The following is a 21195-nucleotide window of genomic DNA, read 5'->3' as shown; positions in this document are numbered from 1 at the left end:
ACATGAAATTATCAGAGATAGAAATACAATAGTTTCATTGTTGAATTTTCTGTTATACCAAATATATAGTTTCACAAGGAATTCCACGTTTATATATACATATATATATTTATATATGTTATTTTATCACTAACACTAATTATACAGGTGGGTATTAATGGGAGATACCTATAGAAATAGCTCCGGTAGTTAAACGACACAGCTGTGTTAACCGACTGCGTTCTATGCGGTGAAGGCAGTCAATGGCAAACAAAGGGTGGCTGCAGTGAGCTTTTCCACATCAGTCCTTTTGTTTGGAATCTGGCTGGGAAGGGACTTGAAGGCCGGGACCCACAGGCTCTGAATGTGGTCACTCTTGGCCGTAAGCCCTGGTGAGGCCATATGGCCCTCTGCTTGAGATGCAGATTTCGACATAAATAGCTTAGAATTGATGTTCTAGTGCAGGCAATGAAGTGCGAAGGGGCGTTTCGAGTCCCTGTGTTTAGATCATACAATGAAGCGCAAACGATCCTTCGGTAGAATAGGTTGTGTCCGTGTGGTCTCTGAGGTGCCTTTAACATATTAAATGCATGACCTTTACGGATGAATGGTGGTGTGTAAATGCAACACTTTTTCTTGGTGCCTCCATTATTCAAACATCAATGGTCCAATGTTTGTGGAGTCATAAAATGTTAAGCCTTTACAGCAGCAGGATTTAATTGTTTATGGAACAACATTCTTACTTGCCAGTGCATAGATTGTTCCTTCAGCATACAATTTTGGAAATAAAATTTTTAAAAGTACAGAAATTGTGATGACTAGATTGGATTTGTCCTTTCAATAAACATTGCATGTCCATACATATTTGTACATATACAGACATATATATATATATATATATATACATACATATATATATATATATGCATATGTATATATATATCTACAATAAAAGTCAGTGTCCATCCGTCCGTCTGTCTGTCTCCTCCAAAACTCCAAAACCATGAAACCTAGCGGCCCCAAACTTTGCATGTATACACCTGGACCTCCAAGAGATTGCAATGATGAAAATTGGGTGTTTGGGTGTATTATAACACCCATTTTGAAGATGGTTAGCGAGGTGCTCATAAGAAAAACCCCAAAAAGCCTTACCAATGTGGCAGCCCACCATCTTGGTCAGCCCACGGCACCTCGCTGGGTTCTTAAGCCGCCATTTTGTTTCAACCTACTCAAACATGCATTGCCTTGGAAACACGATCGATTATTATCATTACGTAATTGAAGCATATCATCAAAATCTGGATTTTGGTATGAGGATTGGATGCTGTAGACTAAATAAATGTCCAAATCTGGAGTGAAATATGACAAAATTTACCATATCTAGCGATTTCATAACGAAGTGTATGTATTCATTTATTTAAGCGAAGCTGTGATTCTCTTTCTCGGGTTAGTTTTTATTTCATTTAACCGAAAGATCGACTGGACAACCCTCCCATCTACTTTCTCAACAATCCTCTCCAAGAAGTTCTGTCGCTCAAGCTTTTGGGTCTCGCTATCTGCCATGATCTTTCTTGGGAAAACCACATTTCCAAGCTGGCCTGCAAAGCCAGTCGCCGACTGGGCATCCTCCGTCGTGCGAAGTCCTTCCTAGGCACACCTGAGCTCCTCACCACATACAAGGCTTTCATCCGCAGCTCAATGGAATACTGTTCTCCCCTATGGGCTGGTGCTCCTGCCTCACACCTAGCTCGGCTTCATGCTGTTGAAACCAAAGCTTTCAGAATCATTGGAATCTCCCGCGATGAAGCTATCTCTGAGGGCCTTTCACTCACTCACCGCAGGCAGGTAGGTGGTCTTTCTGTCTTCTACCGACTCCTCTCCGGCCTTGCTCCCCCAGCTCTCTCTGTGCTCTGTCCCCCAAATATTCCTACAGGTCGCACAAGATCTGCCAGCAAGCCTCTGATGGTTAAACTGCCGAAATCTCGGCTCTCTGCTCACCTTCACTCCTTCATTCCTCTTTTCTCCCGCCGCTGGAACAAACTCCCACACTCCCTTCAATCCCACTCCTCCCTCCAGGTCTTTAAAACAGCTGTTCACCACCATCTCTTATCTTCCCCCATCCAAAACCTTGATCTTTTCTACCCCCACTAATTCACCCCAGATCCACCTTGTTTGTAATTCCAACTTCTTTCCTGGTAGTCCTGGCAGAGTCCATATGTTTTATGCCTCTCCCACCCCCCCCCCCCCCTTCCCATGCCTCCCCACCAAAGCCCTCTCCCTCCCACAGTTCTCTCGATGTCTCCATGTCTCTCGGTCCCTGCTCTCAAATGTTGTGTTTGTGTCCTTCCCCCTCTCTCCCCATCTTGTCTACCGCTCCCGATGTTATTTGTTTTATGTGTCGGTTTGTCTTTCTGTGTGATAAATGTTCGCTCTTTCACGAGCCTCGATCTTGTATACAAAAAAAAAAAAAAAAAAAAAAAAAACATAATAATTTTTACCTTAATTCATACTTCCATGGGATAGGGTGTCACTCCAATGCATAGTCCACTGCACCTACGATCTTTTTTAAAAATTCCCTCCAGATGATGGACCCAGATTGCGTATATTTTTGATTATGATTAACCACCACTTATAACCACCTTCAGAGGCCATTTCCCCCCGCAAAGCGGGGGTTGGCCTTTTTCGGGAACCGTGGTTGTTGTTGTTTTTTGGTCCCCTTTTTGAAGCAATGTTTTACGGCCGGATGCCCTTCCTGATGCCAACCCTTTTTGCTGCCTTTTAACGACAAACAGGGAATTACCAGTGAACTGGTACTCAATTAGCCGACCTCGGAAGGTATGACAGGCTGAGTCAACCCCCCTGGCGTTAATTCAGCGATCGACCGGGATTCGAACCCAGGATCCTAGGATCCTAAGCCGGCACCCTAGCTGCTAGCCCAACACCAGGGCTAACACCCAACACCAGATTAACCACCACTTGGTGAACGCTATTGAGGCTGCTTCTGTAAGCCATGGCGTTACAGTAGACAGAGCTCCCTTTTGTTTTTACGTACCCATTTTTTATTGACTAACATTTTTGTGCGATATACTAACCCTCCCCTCCCTTCCCCCCCCCCCCTCTGTCTCTCTCCTACCCCTCCCCTTCCCTTCCCCTCCTATATATATATATATATATATATATATATATATATATATATATATATATATATGTGAGGCCCGGGCGATAATGGAAAAACCTGTATCACGATAATGAACCTCATAATCATAATTATCACGATAATATAAATAATGTAATTGGTGCCTTGAGAAACATAAACATACCTACACATATACATATACATATTTATGTACGTATGTATATATATATATATATATATATATATATGTACACACACACAAACGTGTGTGTGTGTGTGTGTGTGTGCGTACATACAAATGATCTTGCACAATCGCCAGCACATGCGTATGTTCATATATGAGTGATCGATTAGATGAGTACTCGACCCATCCGCCAGCAGTCATAAATAAAACGAATCCATTGAAGAATGCATGGTTCAATTTAAGAGCGCAATGTACTCATGATCTGCAAACATCTTTGTGGAACATTACCCCTTATACCGTTGTACCTCATGAAGAAGGAAGGTCTTTTAAATAGTTTCACTGAAGGTTTTTTTTTTTTTTTTTAATAAGCTCTTATTTATTTCCATATGTGTTTATTTTTTATTTAATACTTCCTGTGCTTTTCTTCTCCTCAATTATCAAAATTAGTTTCAAAGACTCAGTAGCATTGTGGTTAAAGCGTCCGCTCTGAGTCTGGAAGGTCAGCAGTTCGATTCCGAAGCCGGGGAGGTGGGGTCGGGACATTGGGGAAATTGCTCCTTAATGTCCCGACTCGCTTCTGAAAGAAAATTGACGTCACAACACAGTGTCGCCGGCACCTAGAATGCTCCGGGAAGTTGTCATTTCCCCCCAAGGTCATCGGCTGTGAAGTCGAGTCCTGTGTTGTCTGGTGCCTGTCTGCACGTGTGTCCCTGTTTTGTGTGAAAGCTCCTCCATATATCCTTATAAGCTGTAAAATAGAGAAATAACTAAAAAGGCCTTTCCATTCCATCTGATTCTATTGTATTTGCAGTGTCGCTCAAACTATGTTTTCAGCAGACAAATTTTTGTGAATGTGAATGTGAAAAATTTGTGAACATTTTTGTGAACAATTGTGAATGTCCAACTGAAATAGACTTAAAATCTGATTTTAACATAATCAACTTATCTATGTTGCAGTGGTCAAGGGCCTCATTCGATCTGTGAAACCGGATGTCGCACGTGGAGTGGCCGCCATCGAGATCAGCACTTTGCGAATTTTCCGACAGAAGGAGGATGTGTTTTCACCAGTGGGCAAAGGCCAAGCACGGCTCGGCACGATGTGGGCACCGCTGTGCTGCGGGGTGCGTAAAGGGGACGGGGCCTTCCTTTTCACCGCCAGCCTGCACTTTGGGGAGGCATGGCTCAGCTGCGCACCACGCTACCATGAATTCCGCCAACTGTACAAGCACGCACAGCATGCTGGGATCAACCCTTGTGAGATCTCTTTAAACTGAGGCATTTGATTGCTCGTCGAAGCTTGAAAAGTCAAGCTAATGCAAACTTTTAGACCTAGATGTTTTAGTGCCAACCCACATAGACACACAACCAACCACAAAACTCAACAAGCATCTGTAAACGTGACACGGTCTTCTTCTTATGTTACGATCTACATTCATACTCGGTGTCTTGGCTGCAGACGGCACTAAAGAGATGCATTTCCATTTTTCCGATTGCGCCTGGGACATGGTTTCAGAATTTTGCAAAAACAACAACAAAAGAAACAGCCGCCATCAACCTGCAGCTGACTCCAGCCGCCATCAACCTGCAGCTGACTCCAGCCACCATCAACCTACAGCTGACTCCAGCCGCCATCAACCTGCAGCTGACTCCAGCCGCCATCAACCTGCAGCTGACTCCAGCCACCATCAACCTGCAGCTGACTCCAGCCACCATCAACCTACAGCTGACTCCAGCCGCCATCAACCTGCAGCTGACTCCAGCCGCCATCAACCTGCAGCTGACTCCAGCCACCGTCAACCTGCAGCTGACTCCAGCCGCCATCAACCTGCAGCTGACTCCAGCCGCCATCAACCTGCAGCTGACTCCAGCCGCCATCAACCTGCAGCTGACTCCAGCCACCATCAACCTGCAGCTGACTCCAGCCACCATCAACCTACAGCTGACTCCAGAATGTGTCAACGGCTTCTCCTTCACACACTTGGCAATTTTGCTGCAAATAAACTTTGAATATCCACTTCCTTGTTTTGTGAGATGTCGGAATATGTTTTCAAGAACCCCGATCCAAGGATTCTCAACAACAGAACAAATGTCTGTTAAAGATGGTATTTCAATTGGGTGGTCGTTGGGGGGTTGTGGTTAAACCTATTCCAGGATGGTGAGTAAAAAGTGTACATGGTCCTCTCAAGTGTGTGCATGTATGTGTGTGTGTGTATGTGTGTGTGTGAGATCATCTTGTGCGGTACGCTAATAATTTTTCAGAAGTGCGCAGCTGTAATTACGTTGCAGGAAACAGATCAACTCTGCCAAGATTTTCTGAGCGGTCTGCAGAAGGGTACTGGCCCCGGTACTGCGTAATCGGCTCACGTTAGACAATACGTTTTACTGAAGAAAAACAACAACATTTTCTTGAAGGCGATGCTGCTCAGCATCCAAACAAGTGATGCTGTTTTATGCTTTGCACTATGGCAGACTGCATTATGACGTCATCTTTTAACTCCAGGTGTACTATTTTTTTCCCGATGCAATAATTGTGCTTTATTAGAAGGAAATATACTCTGCGCATACGAAGGGTGTTCATAATGTTCTGCAAAAACATATACTCGCAAATAGTCCATGTAACGTCATTGTGATATATTTCTTTTTTCATGTGACATCATCCTCAACATCAGAAGCCTGGTGTTGGCTTAGCGGTTAGGGTGCCGGCTTGCGATCCTAGGATACTGGGTTTGAATCCCGGTCTATCGCTGAATTAACACCAGGGGGGTTGACTCAGCCTGACCCATCCTTCCGAGGTCCACAAATTGAGTACCCATTCACTGGTAATTTCCTGTGTGTCGCAAGAGGCGACTAACAGGGTTGGCGGCAAGAAGGACATCCGGCCATAAAACATTGCTTCAAAAAGGGGACCAATGTGCCCGAAAAAGGCCAACCCCTGCTCTGCGGGGAAAAATGGCCTCTAAAGGTGGTTCATCATCATCAATATCAGCTTGTTTCCAGTCAACTGCAGAATGAAGGCCTCCCTCACCTCGCATTTGGGGGAGGGCGGGAATGTTGAAATATTCGCCATGCTTGCCAAGTGTGGGTTGAAAAAGAAGTTTGGACTATAATTTGGCCAGGGTTTAATTAATTGTTTTAATAAACGAGTAAATATGATTTAGAGACAAGCTGGTGGGATAGTGAAGAGGTATGCACACATCTCCGAGCTGTCCGGCCTTGGTTTGAACGTCAACCCGTCCCTCTGAGGGATGTTAACCCCGTCTGCCGGCACTAGTTGTTGGTAGCCGTTAAAGACCCCACAGTGTCCTTCAGCAAGAATACCTGAACAAATTATAAATTTCCGTCAACTTTGGTCGAGCGGCGGCCTGGTCATCCGGTTCGTGAAAGACTTGGCCCAAAAACATTCTCTTTCCCACCCCACAATAACATGGGAATAAGTGGAGCCATTGAAGTAGTAGTAGTAGTAGTAGTAGTAGTAGTAGTAGTAGTAGTTGTCAAGATTTGTAAGAAAATAAATAAAAAAACATATACTTTTGGATTGTAAAACAAACAAGATGGCGTTACCTGCACTATTACGGGCATCTCGATCTTCGAACTTTTTGAACACCCCAGGTAGTTTTCAATATTTCTTCTGCCTATTAATCCATGAAAAAAATAACATTAACACAACATCTCAATGATTGTAAATTGCCTTGTAAATTGCATTGCTGTTATGACAATTGTGTGGTTTATACTTTTCTGTCCGTTGGCGGGATTCAACGCGGACAGGCAACATGCATTTCTGAACTCTTTCGTTTATTACGTCACATATTCCCTCCCTTACGTAACATTTTCCACTCCTAATTTAATCCTGTAATGTTGTCAAGTGTGGTTGGTTTGCTCTTTTTGTTTTCCAAGCATTTTGAAACGTTCTTTAGCACTTTTTTCTTGTTGTTAAGTTAGACTTTGCTGGCAGAGATGAAATGTGTTTATCTCTATGATCAGATCGATGAAGCTGTTTGTTGTTGGGATTTTTTTGTAGATAATATTGTAAATCGTGGAAAGTTTGTTTTGTACATATTGTGTGTACATACTTAGTTGAAATGTAGTTTTGTTGGAGAATAAAGCCGAAAATTAAATCATTTACAGCTAGAAGGCTTTTTCTTACTATCCATCTGCCGGCACCGAATGTGGATGAAGGGGTTGTTGGTGGATGTTAGATTCCAGGGTGATTCTTGCAATGAGTGGGTGGTTTTTCCCCCCCACCAGCACCACCCTCACCACCACCACACCCCCACCACCACCCCATACCACCACCTCCACCACCACCCATAACACCACCTCCAACACCAAAAACCACCCCCACCACCACCACACCCCCACCACCCCATACCACCACCACCACACCCCCACCACCACCCCATACCATCACCTCCACCACCATCAAAAACCACCACCACCCCCAACACCCCATACCCCATACCACCACCACCCCCCCACCCCCACCACCCCATACCACCACCACCACACCCCCCCCCCACCACCACCCCATACCACCACCACACCTCCACCACCACCACCCCATACCACCACCACACCCCCACCACCACCACCCCATACCACCACCACCACACCCCCACCCCATACCACCACCACCACACCCCCACCACCCCATACCACCACCACCACACCACCACCCAGGCATCATCAACAAATTCCAAATTCCTGCCACAGTAGAACGTCAGGCCTGACCAGCTGCTTCCAGAAAAGCTTGTGCGAAAACGTTCCCCGACCAATCCCACAAAAAGAGGGAACAATTCTTTTTCTTTAGCGGCCACAATTATTTTCACGTTTTTTGGGGATTTTGGGAAGTTTTTTTTGCCCAAGTCTTTCACGAACCGGCTGGCCAAGGCTGACGCTTGACTAAGTGGTTAAGGCAGGAATTTGGAATTTGGCCATTGTGCCAAGGATAGCTTGTCTACTCTTCGCCAAGGACACCGTGGGATCTTTAAGGTCCAACAACTACGTAATGCCGGTCGATGAGACGTCCAGTTTAACGTCCAGTCTGATTCTGCGAGGTCAGTGGTTCAAATCCAGGCCGAGCCATACCAAGGGATAGAGCACAGACGGACAACACTGGGAGGGCAATGGCAAACCACCTAGTATATCCCTTACCAAGAAACTGCTTCTTGTGATCTGACCATGTGGTTCTGATATTCTTCCGATTATGTTCTTCTGATCACAGTGCTGCCTCTGCAAGAACAAAGGAGTTCAACCCTTGATTTCCCATAAAGGAAACAAGTCAAGGATGTTTTAATCAGTTTGCTCTCCCACAACACGTTGATGTTTTTGTCGCTGTTCTTTACAATATTGTTTGGTAACGAGTAAAAAAAGAAAATGAGAGAAGGAACATTTAAATCTTTTTCACAAACAGGCACCAAAATAGCCTTCCAGGGAAAATATTTTTGGAAGTGTTTTACTGAACCCAAGGGAAGAGGAGAGAACATCGCCGTTCGGGTGACAGAACTCAACGCAGAAGGAATTGCTTGAGAATTGAACACAAATTCAGATGATCTGGGATGAAAGAGCAGAACCGGAATATCGACATTCAGACGTTCAACAAAGCAGTGCATACCTGTGCGTCATGTTCTAATACCTTGTCACTTTGCTTAAACTGCTGCTTTATCTACATCTTTGATTGTTTTTAAAAGATCAAGATATGTTTTATTCTGCCGATTGAAAGGGTTGCAAAAAACAAAATTCTTAAAAAAAAATTCATCAGTCGGTCTAGGGTGGGTCGCTCATCGCGTAGAAGCTATTTCATAAGATCAGGGTGATTGGTGAGAAGAAACATTAAAACTTACTATAAACTTGGGGTGATGGAGGCTTACACTCATAGTGGAGCATCAAGGTTTCCAATTTGCATTTTGGTCAGCGTTTTTGCGCTGCATATTTGCGTATTTTGCGTAATTTGCGTAATTTTGCGTATTTTGCGTAATTTGCGTATTGGTCAGCGAAAACAATAAAAAAGGAAAGAGCAGAGATTGCAGACACTCGCAGGACATGTTTTCGTGGTTTTTAAGGCTTTTGGGTTAAAACGAATATGGCCACCGAACCACGTGACCGATGACGTCATAATTTTGTTTTCCTCCACCAATTTATCCCGAGATAATGCTGAAAAAATTTCATCTTGATGGGATGAAGTTTTATACTTTTCGAATTATGACATCATAATGGAGGCACATATGACATCATTATTTACCTATGTTATTCCACATGAAGAGTTCTTTACAATGAGCGATGTCTCAATTTTTTCTATGCAGTGCTTTCGGAGATGTAGAGGTGCAATTTTTTTCTGTATTTCCAAGATGGCGCCCGTACCACGTGACCTATGATGCCATAAGTACCATTTAAAAATTCTGCAGGAGGAGGTGCACCTATTGTGAAAATTTCCTGTTAATTGGACCAACAGTTGCAGAGAAAATCATATTTATTATGTGCGGACAAAGACATACAGACAAACAAACAAACGGACTCAAATGCAATACCCTCTCCTCTGGCAAAGGGAACAAGAAAGAGCAATCAGAGATTGCAAACCCTCGCCAGGACGTGTTTTAGTGGTTAAGGCTTTTTTGTTGAAACAAATATGGATGCCAAACCACGTGACCAATGACGTCATCATTATTATTATTATTTTCCTCCACCAATTTATCCCAACATCATGCTCAAAAAATTTCATCTTGATCGGAGGAAGTTTTGTACTTGTCAAATTATGATGGCATAATGGAGGCACCTATGACATCACCATTAACCGATGTTATTCCCCATGGAAAGTTCTTTACAATGAGCCGTTTCACATTTTTTTCTATGCAACGCTTTCAGAGATATAGAGGTGAATTTTTTTTTTCCCAGGATGGTGTCCGTACCACGTGACCTAAGACGTCATAATTTTTTTTCCTCCACCAATTTATCCCGAGACGCTGAACAAATTTCATCTTAATCGGATGAAGTTTTGTACTTGTCGAATTATGACGTCATAATGGAGGCACCTATGACATCATCATTAACATATTTTATTCCCCATGGAGAGTTCTTTACAATGAGCCATGTCTCAATTTATGCATGCAGCGCTTTCGGAGATATAGAGGTGCAAAATTTTTCGGTTTTTCCAAGATGGTGCCCGTACCACCTAACCGATGACGTCATAATTATGATTGAACAATTCTACAGGAGGAGATGCACCACTACAGGACGGTGAAAATTTCCTGTTAATCGAACCAACGGTTGCAGAGAAAATCATATTTATTCTGTGCGGACAAACAAACAAACAGACAGACAAACGGACTCAAATTCATTACCCTCTCCTTTGGCGAGGGTAACTAGAATGGCATCAGCTGAACAGTTCACGTTTTGTATCCCACTGATAGGTCAGATCTGGATTCGGAACTGAACCAAAAAATAAATCGGTTTGTTCTTATCACTTACCCAACTCTTCCACCAAGTTTTGTCATAATCCGTCAACAACTTTTTAAAATATCATGCTATATATCGTTTTTGTCCCTGTCTCAATGGTGAAGAATCACTTAAAAACAAAACAGTTCTCTGATCCAGATCCGCATTCGGATCTTCACCAAAATTGAAAAAAATCTTCCTCATCACATACACAACCCGTCCATCAAGTTTTGTGCGAATCCGACCACAACATTTTGAGATATCCTGCTATGCAGTATATAGTTTTTTTTCGCCATATCTCTTCTTTTTTGCCCTTATCTTTCTCTTCTAAACTTGGTTATGACTAACTTCCCTGCAAATGTCTGCTGCTCTTCTTCTGCTCCAATCGGTTCTTCTGATAATTTCCTTGTTAAAGTGGAAATCTCTCTGGCCATTCTCATAGAACCTCCTCAGCGCCGACGAGTCTGGCATTTCACTCAGGCTGACTGGCGTGGTCTTCAGGCAGCAATCAATCATCTGGACTGGTCTCCAATCTCCACTGCCTCTGACATCAACTCTTCCTGGGAATTCTTCCAAAGTAAACTGCTCTCTGTCATGCACTGATTTATCCCTTCTTGTCTTCAGTTGTCGTACCCTTCCTCCCGTCCATGGTACACTGAAGCTTGTGGTGAGGCAGTTGCCCTGAAACAACTTGCCTTTGCCTCTTGGAAGGCAAATCCAACTGAAGGTAATCTCAGGTCCTTCCACCAAGCTCGGAAGAATTGTGTGTCTACCCTCAGGAGAGCCAGGAAACAATATCTCTCTGCTCTCAAAACTGAACTCTCAAACCTGTCTCCCTCCTCCAATCCTGGTGGTGTCTGGTCCAGTCTGTTTCTGGTGTTTGTTCCCCCTCCATCCCCTCCCTTACCTCAAAGGGCTACACAGCTGACCACACGTGAAAAAGCTGAATGCCTCAACTCTGTGTTTGCCTCAAAATCTTGTGTCCCAACCACGTCTCGCTCTGTACCCACCGTACCCAGTCGAACCCAGCTGCTCCTGAACTCTGTGTCCTTCTCTCCTGACAAGGTGGAGAAGTCTCTGTCAATCCTCGACTCTGATTCTGCAACTGGACCAGATGGAATCAGCCCACGGGTCCTTAAATCCTGCTCTGCCGCTCTATCTCACCCTCTCTCTGTTCTCCTCACCCTCTCTTTTGCTCAAGATCATCTGCCATCTGCTTGGAAATCAGCCATCATTACCTCTTTACACAAAAAGGTGCAAAAACAGATCCTTGCAACGACAGACCAATCAGCCTGCTCGCAATAATCAGCAAGGTCATGGAATCCAACATCGCTTCTGACATCAAATCCTTCCTTTTCTCCAATGGCTTGATCTCGGATCATCAATTTGGATTCAGACCAGGTAATTTACACTGGACATGCTGCTTCTGCTGTCTCAACAATGGATGGAGGTCCTTAATGACAAACAGGAAATCAGAGCTGTCTCCCTTGACATATCACGTGCCTTCGATACGGTCTGGCACCCCGCTCTGCTCACCAAACATGAAAAAGTATCCATGGAAATCTCCACGCATGGCTTGCGGACTTCCTCTCTGGTCGTAGTCAATGTGTGGCCCTGAATGGATTTCTCTCATCTCCCCTTCCTGTTCAGGCTGGAGTTCCCAAGGCAGTGTTCTGGGCCCTGTGCTTTTTCTGGTCTTCATCAATGATCTCTCCAGCTCTCTGGAAAATCCTCTCTATCTCTTTGCTGATGACTCCATTCTCTGCCACTCCATAACCCATCCCTCAGATCGGCAGTCTGCAGCCTCCTCACTCTCTGCAGACCTGGACAAAATCACAGACTGGTCAAACAAGTGGAACATGTCTTTCAATCCTGAAAAATCTCACACTCTTACGATGTCTCTCTGAAAAGACCGGCTGGACAACCCTCCAATCTACTTTCTCAACAATCCTCTTCAAGAAGTTTTGTCACTCAAGCTTTTGGGTCTCACTATCTGCCATGATCTTTCCTGGGAAAACCACATCTTCAAGCAGGCCTCCAAAGCCAGTCGCCGACTGGGCATCCTCCGTCGTGCAAAGTCCTTCCTTGGCACACCTGAGCTCCTCACCACATTCAAGGCTTTCATCCACAGCTCAATGGAATACTGTTCTCCCCTCTGGGCCGGTGCTTCTGCCTTAGACCTAGCTCGGTTTCACGCTGTTGAAACAAAAGCTTTCAGAATCATTGGAATCTCTGGCGATGAAGCTAACTCTGAGGGCCTTTCACTCACTCACCACAGGCAGGTAGGTGGTCTTTCTGTCTTCTACCCACTCCTATCTGGCCTAGCTCCCCCAGCTCTATCTGTGGTCTGTCCTCCAAATATTCATGCAGGGCGCACAAGATCTGCCTGTAACCCTCTTCTGGTGAAATTGCCAAAATCAAGACTCTCTGCTCACCTTCACTCCTTCATTCCTCTTTACTCCCGCCTCTGGAACAAACTCCCTCACTCTCTCCAATCCCACTCCTCCCTCCAGGTCTTTAAAACAGCTGTTCACCACCATCTCTTATCTTCCCCCATCCAAAACCTTGATCTCTTCTTCCCCCGTTAATTCAACCCAGATCTACTTTTTGGGGGGGCGGGGGGGGGGGGGGAAATATCGACTTCTTTCTTTCCTGGAGGTTCTCGCAGTGTCCATGTGTTTTATACCTTTCCCACCCACCTCCACCGCCTTCCCATGCCTCCCTCCCCCCTCCCCCCAAGGCCTCTCCCTCCCACGGATCTTCCGTTGTCCCTGTTCTCTGCTGTTGTACTTGTGTGTGCTTCCCTCCCACTCCCCATCTTATCTCCGGCTCCCTTTATTGTATGTTTTGTGTGTCCGTTTGTCTTTTTTTGTTATCGATGTTAGCTCTTTCACGAGCATCGATTTTGTATTAAAAAAACAAAAACACAAAAGAGAGATTTTAAACTCCCACACTCTCTTCAATCCCTCTCCTCTCTCCACGTCTTTAAAACAGCTGTCCACCACCATCTCTTATCTTCCCCCATCCAAAACCTTGATCTTTTCTACCCCCGTTAATTCACTCCAGATCCACTTTTTTGAAATACCGATTTCTTTCCTGGAAGTCCTAGCAGTGTCCACGTGTTTTTTTTTTTTTACTTCTCCCACCCCCCCCCCCCCCCCCCAGTCTCATGCCTCCTCCCCCCAAGTCCTCTCCCTCCCATAGATCTCCCGATGTCCCTGCCCTCCATCTTGTTCTCCTGCTCCCTTTATCATGTTTTATGTTTTTAGTGTCAGTCTGTCTTTTTGTGATCAACGTTAGCTCTTACACGAGCCACGATCTTGTATACAAAAAATAAATAAATAATTCTCTCAATGGTGAAGAATCACTTTTAAAATTCTCAGATCCGAATTCGGATATTCACGAAAATCGAATCATTTCGTCCTTTTCACACACCCAAACTCTACCAAATTTCGTCCAAATCCTTCCACAAGTTTTTGGGATATCCTGTTCAAAGACAAGCTGACAAACAAACAAACAAGAAAGACATCGTGCAGAGCACGACACTTGCATAATCCACCCCCCCCCCCCCCCACAAAAAAACGTTGCCATGGATACATGAAATGGTCCATTTCATTGAGATTAAAATTGACAATCTTATTCAAAGCAAGGGTCAATCGGATTAAATTTGATTATTTTTCAGATAAAAATTGATGATTTTAGAAGTTTGATGTTGAGTTGATCTTTTGACCTCAAAATAGTTCTGTTTCCCAATTCAGTGATGCAATATGCAATTTCTCTTCGATCTTCAGGTTAATCGGATGAAAATTGACGATTTTTCAAAGGGAAATCGATGATTTTAGAAGTTTGCCCTTGGGTTGACGTTTGACCTCAAAAATAGTTGCTTTCCCAATTCAGTGTGGCAATATGCAAATATTAGTCGAATTTGAAGTCAATCAGATGGAAAATGATGATTTTTCAGATGAAAATTGATGATTGTAGAAGTTTGACCTTCAATTGACCTTTTGACCGAAAAAAAATGTTGCTTTCCCAATTCAGTGATGCAATATGCAATATTATTAATCGAATTTGTCGTCAATCAGATGGAAAATGCCGATTTTTCAGATGAAAATTAACATTCTAGAAGTTTGACCTTTAATTCACCTTTGACCTATTGACCTCAAAAATCGTTGCTTTCCCAATTCAGTGATGCAATATGCAATTATTAGTCGAATTTGAAGTCAATCAGATGGAAAATGATGATTTTTCAGGTGAAAATTGATGATTGTAGAAGTTTGACCTTCAATTGACCTTTTGACCGAAAAAAAAATGTTGCTTTCCCAATTCAGTGATGCAATATGCAATATTATTAGTCGAATTTGTAGTCAATCGGATGAAAATTGACGATTTTTCAAATGGAAATTGATGATTTTAGAAGTTTGCCCTTGGGTTGATGTTTGACCTCAAAAATAGTTGCTTTCCCAATTAAGTGATGCAATATGTAATTATTAGTTGAATCTGAAGTCTATCAGATGGAAAATGACGATTTATCAGATGAAAATTGACGATTGTAGAAGTTTGACCTTTAATTGACCTTTGACCTTTTGACCTCAAAAATAGTTTCTTTCCCAATTCAGTGATGTAATATGCAATTGCTGTTTAATATCAGAATAATTGTTCAGATCTTCCTAGAAGCATGAAACTTTGCACAAATGTTAAAATTTACATTCGATATTGATATAGAAACACATTGCGCGAGACTTACTTCCGATTATTTTCAAGATGGCGAAATTTTTGTATAGAAAGTACATAGAGGCATCAAAATTTTTTCTTTGAAATAACGTTGTTGACACCCTGAGAAAATAAATAGAAATCTACATTACTTACTCCACTTAAATAAGATAAATGTTCAGGACCGTACCACAGAATACCAGGTCCTTCCGGAATCATTTACACAAGGGCAAGAAGCGACTTAGGTATTGACGTTTCCTGGCAGTCTACTTAAAAGGAACCTTTAGTGGTAACATATCCTGACGTGGTCTGCAAAAATTGGACAGTTTGAAAACAGGAGCAGTTGTCTCATATGTGGCGCTTAATACTTCTATTGTATGATAGTAGCTCTGCAAATGTTATACCATGGCAAATCTGTTCTGCTGAGTTCTGCCCGCCGCTATCATCTTTTGTCAACTTGTGTGCCATGTCGTCATAAAGTGAAAGCAAGTAGTTGGTGTGATACTTGGCTTCCTGAGAAATGAAATCTCCAGCACTAGGCTTAACCAGTTGACTCCTTGCCATCACCAGATCCCTTTTAAATGAGTTCTTTTTTCCGCATTACACGACAAGGTGTATGCCAACTTGCGGCCCGATCACGTAGTGTAGCCACTGCCCCATCTCCTTCATCCAAGCAAGACAATTAGACGGTAGCTTCCAATTGTAACCAATTTCTTGGAAGTCAAGCAAATTCTCTTTCAGAGTTTTATATCCTGCCAATTTGACCAATCAATAGGAGGAAGAGAATCATGCTGCACTGATGTTCCTGGCTTTTCTGGATCAAATAATGAAATTACAAGATTTGGACATGTTAGCTTTCTTTGCATAATGTTATGTTTTTGGGGTATGGATGAAATACCTTAATGAAGTTCAGAACGTGTAGGTTTAGAATGCTCCGTATGCCGCGAAGCCACCTCGATGTAAATTGAGTTAGGCCGATTGTCCAGGTAAGATCGTATATGTGTCTCCATATGAGGGGTGGAGCTATGCTAGTTAGGTAGGGCTTAAGGATAAACCCCAGTGTGTAATTGCCCTGTCATTTTTCCCTTTGTTGTTATTGTATCAAAAAGGACCGCCACAATAACTACAACAACCGCGCTGTAAATGGACTCATTCGCTCAGAATGCCGCAAGTTCCGACAAACCCGGCACATTTGCTGATCGGCAAGGGAACGACATCATCCGAACATTCCCGAACGGAGATTAGACTCCGCCGTCGACGAATCGTAATGGGGAGGCACACCCCAGCCTTCATGATTGAGTGGCGCTCGGTGATTGGACAGAGATTGTGACGTCATCTTGGAGGGTTCGAGAGTGAAGGAAAAAAAAAAAGATGCAGTTGCACCATCTTGCGCTCTCTCTCTCTCTCTCTCTTTCTCTCTCTCTCTCTCTCTCGTTCTGGCTCTCGTCTCGAGTGGATGCTGCTGAGGAGACGTGTCGGGGCTTTGGGACTTTTCCAATGTGGAAGGAGGAGGTTTTGGTTGATGGTGGTGCTCTGCGGAGAAGGAGGGGGGTCGCGAGCGAAACAAAGAGGGATCCTGCCTGCTTGCCTCACGCCGGCAGCTGGCTACGGGCGCGGATCCACGCCATCTTGTGCACTTCTCGCATGGTGCCTCTGGTTCAACGACAGCCGGCCCTACCAGCCATTTTGGGGATGTAAAGTTAAGTGCTGGCTGGCAACAAACTAAATATCATTTATTTTTACTTTCGCTTTCCCCATGTTTGTATACGAGTCTGATGGACGGTCCCTTATTAAGGAATTTCAGTTTTTACCTCACCTTTCATTGTTATTTGCATTTCTTTTCATTAAATCATTATTTGTTGAATTTGACTTGCTCCTCACCACAAACAAGGCGTTCATCCGCAGCTCAATGGAATACTGCTCTCCCCTCTGGGACAGACAAGACAAGACAAGACCTGGTTCCTGGTCCTGGTTCGTTTTTGTGTCTGTGGGGATAGGATAACCCCTGCGTGGGTGTCAGATCAGGTAAGACCTCGAACCTTCCCGTGCGTGTCACTGCCGCCAAATTGGGTATATGCCTCGGAGTTAAAGCTCGTTTTGGCCATTCGTCCTCTTGGGGTCTTAACCCTGGGGACACGACAATATGTATGTCAACTATAATGTTAGTATATTGGTGCAAAATGAATATTTTTCGTTCCTGATAATATATACACTATGCATATAGATATACCAGAAAGGGTACTTATCTCATCCCACGTGATGGGAAAAGCGAGCAAAAGTATCGCCCTCCTCTCTCTCTCCCTTCGCTTCCTCCCTCGACTAGTTACAAATAAAGTCTGATCGCATTCAGTTACATAGGAAATCAAAATACTTTTTCTTCAGTCAAAGGGATGAGGATATTTGTACATTATATTGGGGAGAAGGACCTATACCATGCCACAAATTCACATATAATATGGAACATGGACCATAGGTCAGAGAATACACACACAACAAGAATCAAGAGAATCAACAGAGAATCAAGAGAGGAAATAAGGTGCTCATGTTGACTGTGATGCAAAGACCCAGATACCCAGATTTGAACCAATAAGAACAATATTCCTATAAAAAGGGTGATGTGGGGGAGGAGCATGGAGTTGGTTCTCTCTGAGGACTCTATGGATCATCCCGACCCTCATTAAGTGTGTGCAACCTCCTTGCGGTCCGCTTTGCCTAATGGCATGGGACTTGTGCCGTCTGTGTGCGCCTTGGGAATGCGACAAGGGACAAAGCGAACGATGCTTTTCACAGACGTTCCCGTGGCGGTGTCCATATTTCCAAACCCCCCTCCTCCCCTACCTCCTCTTATTTTAATAGGAAAGCTAGAACCACCCGCCTCCACACAGATGTTACAAGTTTGGAGGGCAGACAATAGCGGGCCAGGGGGCCTATAGAGGTGGGAGAAGGGAATGTCGTTGGCACTGCATCACCACTGAACCATGCTTTTTGTGCTCGGTCCCTCCAGCCGTGGGAAGGGAACCGCAGAGGGTGATGACGAGGGCTGTTGTGGATGGACACTGTAAAGCAGGATTGGGAGGGAGATGACATACATGATCAAATGTATACCTTCAACGATTTCCTATAACAGGGACACTTGTACAAACCATTATTGATATCGATGTTTATGGCTATGGTTATGTCTCTTAGAATCAACAGCGGGAGTCATGGGTGTTCAAGAAGTTCTCAGAATGGGATATTTACTGCAATAGTCCAATAAATGCTGCTTTCATTTAATCTTGATAAATAAAAAATAAATAAAAAATAAAAAATGATGAATGAGTGAAGGATTGAATAATAAATAAATACATGAATGAATGAATGGAGTGAATGAATAAATAAATGAGTGAGTGAATGAATATTGAGATAAATGAATGAGTGAATGAACGAGTGAATGGATAAATAAATATATAAATTAATGAGAGTGAATGAATAAATAGATAAATGAAAGTGAATTAATAAATAAATAAATGAGTGAATGAATGAATAAAGAAATAAATACATGAATGAATGAATGAATGGAGTGAATGAATAAATAAATGAGTGAGTGAATTAATAAATAGATAAATGAATGAGTGAATGAATGAGTGAATGAATAACTAAATTAATTAATTAACATCCCACATTAATTAAAATTCCAATTAACAATGAATACATCGATAAATGAATGAGTGAATGAGTGAATTAATGAATAATGAATGAGTAAATAATGAATTAATAAATAAACGAGTGAATCAATAAATACATGAATGAATGGAAGTGAATGAATTATTTATTAACGAATGAATTATGGAATAAATAAATACTAGTTCCTTTACAATTATGAACTTTAAGGCATGAGGAGGTCATTGGGGTCATCAAAGCTTGCGCTATTATCACCAACCTATGGTTGCTTTCTCCTGCCCTATCCTAGTAAATGCCGAGATTCAGACAAGGAAGCAGCTCGTACCATTTATAAAGTCTTCTCGGCCAAGGATCGAACCACCGACCTCCCAGACTCAGATCGGACGCTCGATGAATAACCATGACGTCACCGAGTCTGGTTGACGACAGTCTTTCTGGGTTTGTACGGGGTTTACATTGTGGGTAATGAAGATGGGAATTTGTGGGTTTGGACGAGTGATGCACATGTTGCTTCCGGAGAGGGAGTGCGACAGGTGGGGTGGCAGGAGGTTCATAAAAAAATGCGCTATATTTGCGTACGTAATAAATAAATGGCCCACATTGTACATAATAATATTAATAATATCTCATTTCGAGACGTCAAGCGACGATTTCTTTTCATGGATCAATAAATCATTGGGACTGTTGCGCACACTGAATGGAGATCCGCAGACCTTATATAGCTGCGCATTTCCTCTCCCGGCCTTGACTTGATCTGGGAAATCAATTTCCGTTTATCTCCAGCGGTGAAAGATCCCCAAAAACCTCCCCATGTATCCGACATGGCGCGAGGAGGTGGATCGCTTTAACATGGACCGCCTTCTCCAGCGGAAACGCTCAGCCATCACTCACTTTCGTTAGCTGGCCAAAAACCAAGATGTCAGCTGTTTGGTCCTTACTTTGTTTCCAGATGGAGTCCAATCTTGCTTCAAAACTAACCTTGCCCCCGCATTCCCCACTGCAGTTGCCGCAGGTAGTGCTGCATAATGGAGAACGCAGTCCTCCAAATGGCGAGGTGAAGCTTGTTGGACTGTCCCGTCTGCATTCACATGGAAGTAATCAATAGATCGTGTCGTGGATGATGATTGTTCCAAAATGTAGGAGGGCATCTATTTATTACGTACGTAGGTATGGCAGAATTGTGACAGCACTCTCCCTCGCACATACCCATACCATATATATATATATTGTTGCGGATATGAGGATTGCATTTTTTTGATTGTGTTGTATTGTATTGGAAATTGTTATGAATTATTGCTTGAGTCTGGCCCCTCCTGCCTCCAGTGTTGTGTAAAGGTCAAAGGGCATCCCGGTAGTTAATTCCATAAAAGCACACATTGAAGGACACGATAAAACCCTTGTTTAGTAGCTTATATCTTTATTATGTGTTTAAGATTAAGGCTTTGTCGTCCATTAAAATGACACTCCATTGCACCAAGTGAAAAAGATAGATTCCCTTCATCCTTCATTCCCATTCCCAAAAACCTCCATTTCCCCTTTCGTCATGGCCAAGCCTCAATTTGGCAATTACATCTCCTCCAAAGCCGCCATTGAACATGTGCTTGGGTCGGGGAAGAAAGGCGTGCCCGCCCGTCGTCATCAAGGGCGGAGCCAGAGGGTTGCGCGACCAACCAGGGCCGAGGTGAGCACACCGATGGGCGTGTCCTGAAGGCCGGCGGCTTAATCGCCGGAGGCGTTATAAAAGCGCGCGCGCAAGAGTGACCAGGGCTGAGCTGCGTGGTGAGGTCCATGAAAAGAGCTGAGTCGTCAGAGGAAAGCTGCGGAGTTGTAAGGTCCAAGAGAGAGAAGGGAGATCATCCAGCAGCGATTCTTGTCCAAGAGAAGAGATCATCCAGCAGCGATTCTTGTTCAAAGGAGATCATCCAGGAAAGCACAAAGCCTGCTATTCGTCGCCTTGCTAGCCAGCAGCAGCGTCCACAGCAGCAACAACCCTCAACAGCCGCTTGGGGCCTGGACGGCGGTTTTGAGCAGGGCCGCGAAGGAACGGCGGCTGCCCAACGCACCGATCGTGCTGCCGGACCCGTTGGACCTCCCTCTC

The 21195-nt window shown here is 43.7% G+C and overlaps 1 protein-coding gene and 1 long non-coding RNA gene across 2 annotated transcripts in view; one reads left to right on the top strand and one right to left on the bottom strand.

Moving 5' to 3' along the window:
* Window positions 1-7417, top strand: part of LOC137422995 (meteorin-like protein) — a 46338-nt gene extending 38921 nt beyond the window's left edge. The window contains 1 exon segment of the mRNA XM_078773640.1: window positions 4257-7417. Within this exon segment, the coding sequence (XP_078629766.1) occupies window positions 4257-4573 (317 nt within the window). The 3' untranslated portion in view covers window positions 4574-7417.
* Window positions 7418-17828: 10411 nt separating this feature from the next.
* LOC137423913 (uncharacterized) lies at window positions 17829-19592 on the bottom strand. The gene is made up of 2 exons (XR_010983816.2): window positions 19423-19592; window positions 17829-18493 (listed from the first exon to the last, which is right to left on the bottom strand). It is a non-coding gene; the product is annotated as an uncharacterized LOC137423913 (long non-coding RNA).
* Between the last annotated feature and the right edge of the window lie 1603 nt (window positions 19593-21195).

The sequence above is a fragment of the Myxine glutinosa genome, chromosome 3, assembly GCF_964187855.1.
Source record: "Myxine glutinosa chromosome 3, kmMyxGlut1.1, whole genome shotgun sequence".
In the NCBI taxonomy this organism is placed as follows: Eukaryota; Metazoa; Chordata; class Myxini; order Myxiniformes; family Myxinidae; genus Myxine; species Myxine glutinosa.
The sequence above is the reverse complement of the archived record's forward strand: the minus strand, read 5'-3'. Positions and strand labels throughout refer to the sequence as shown.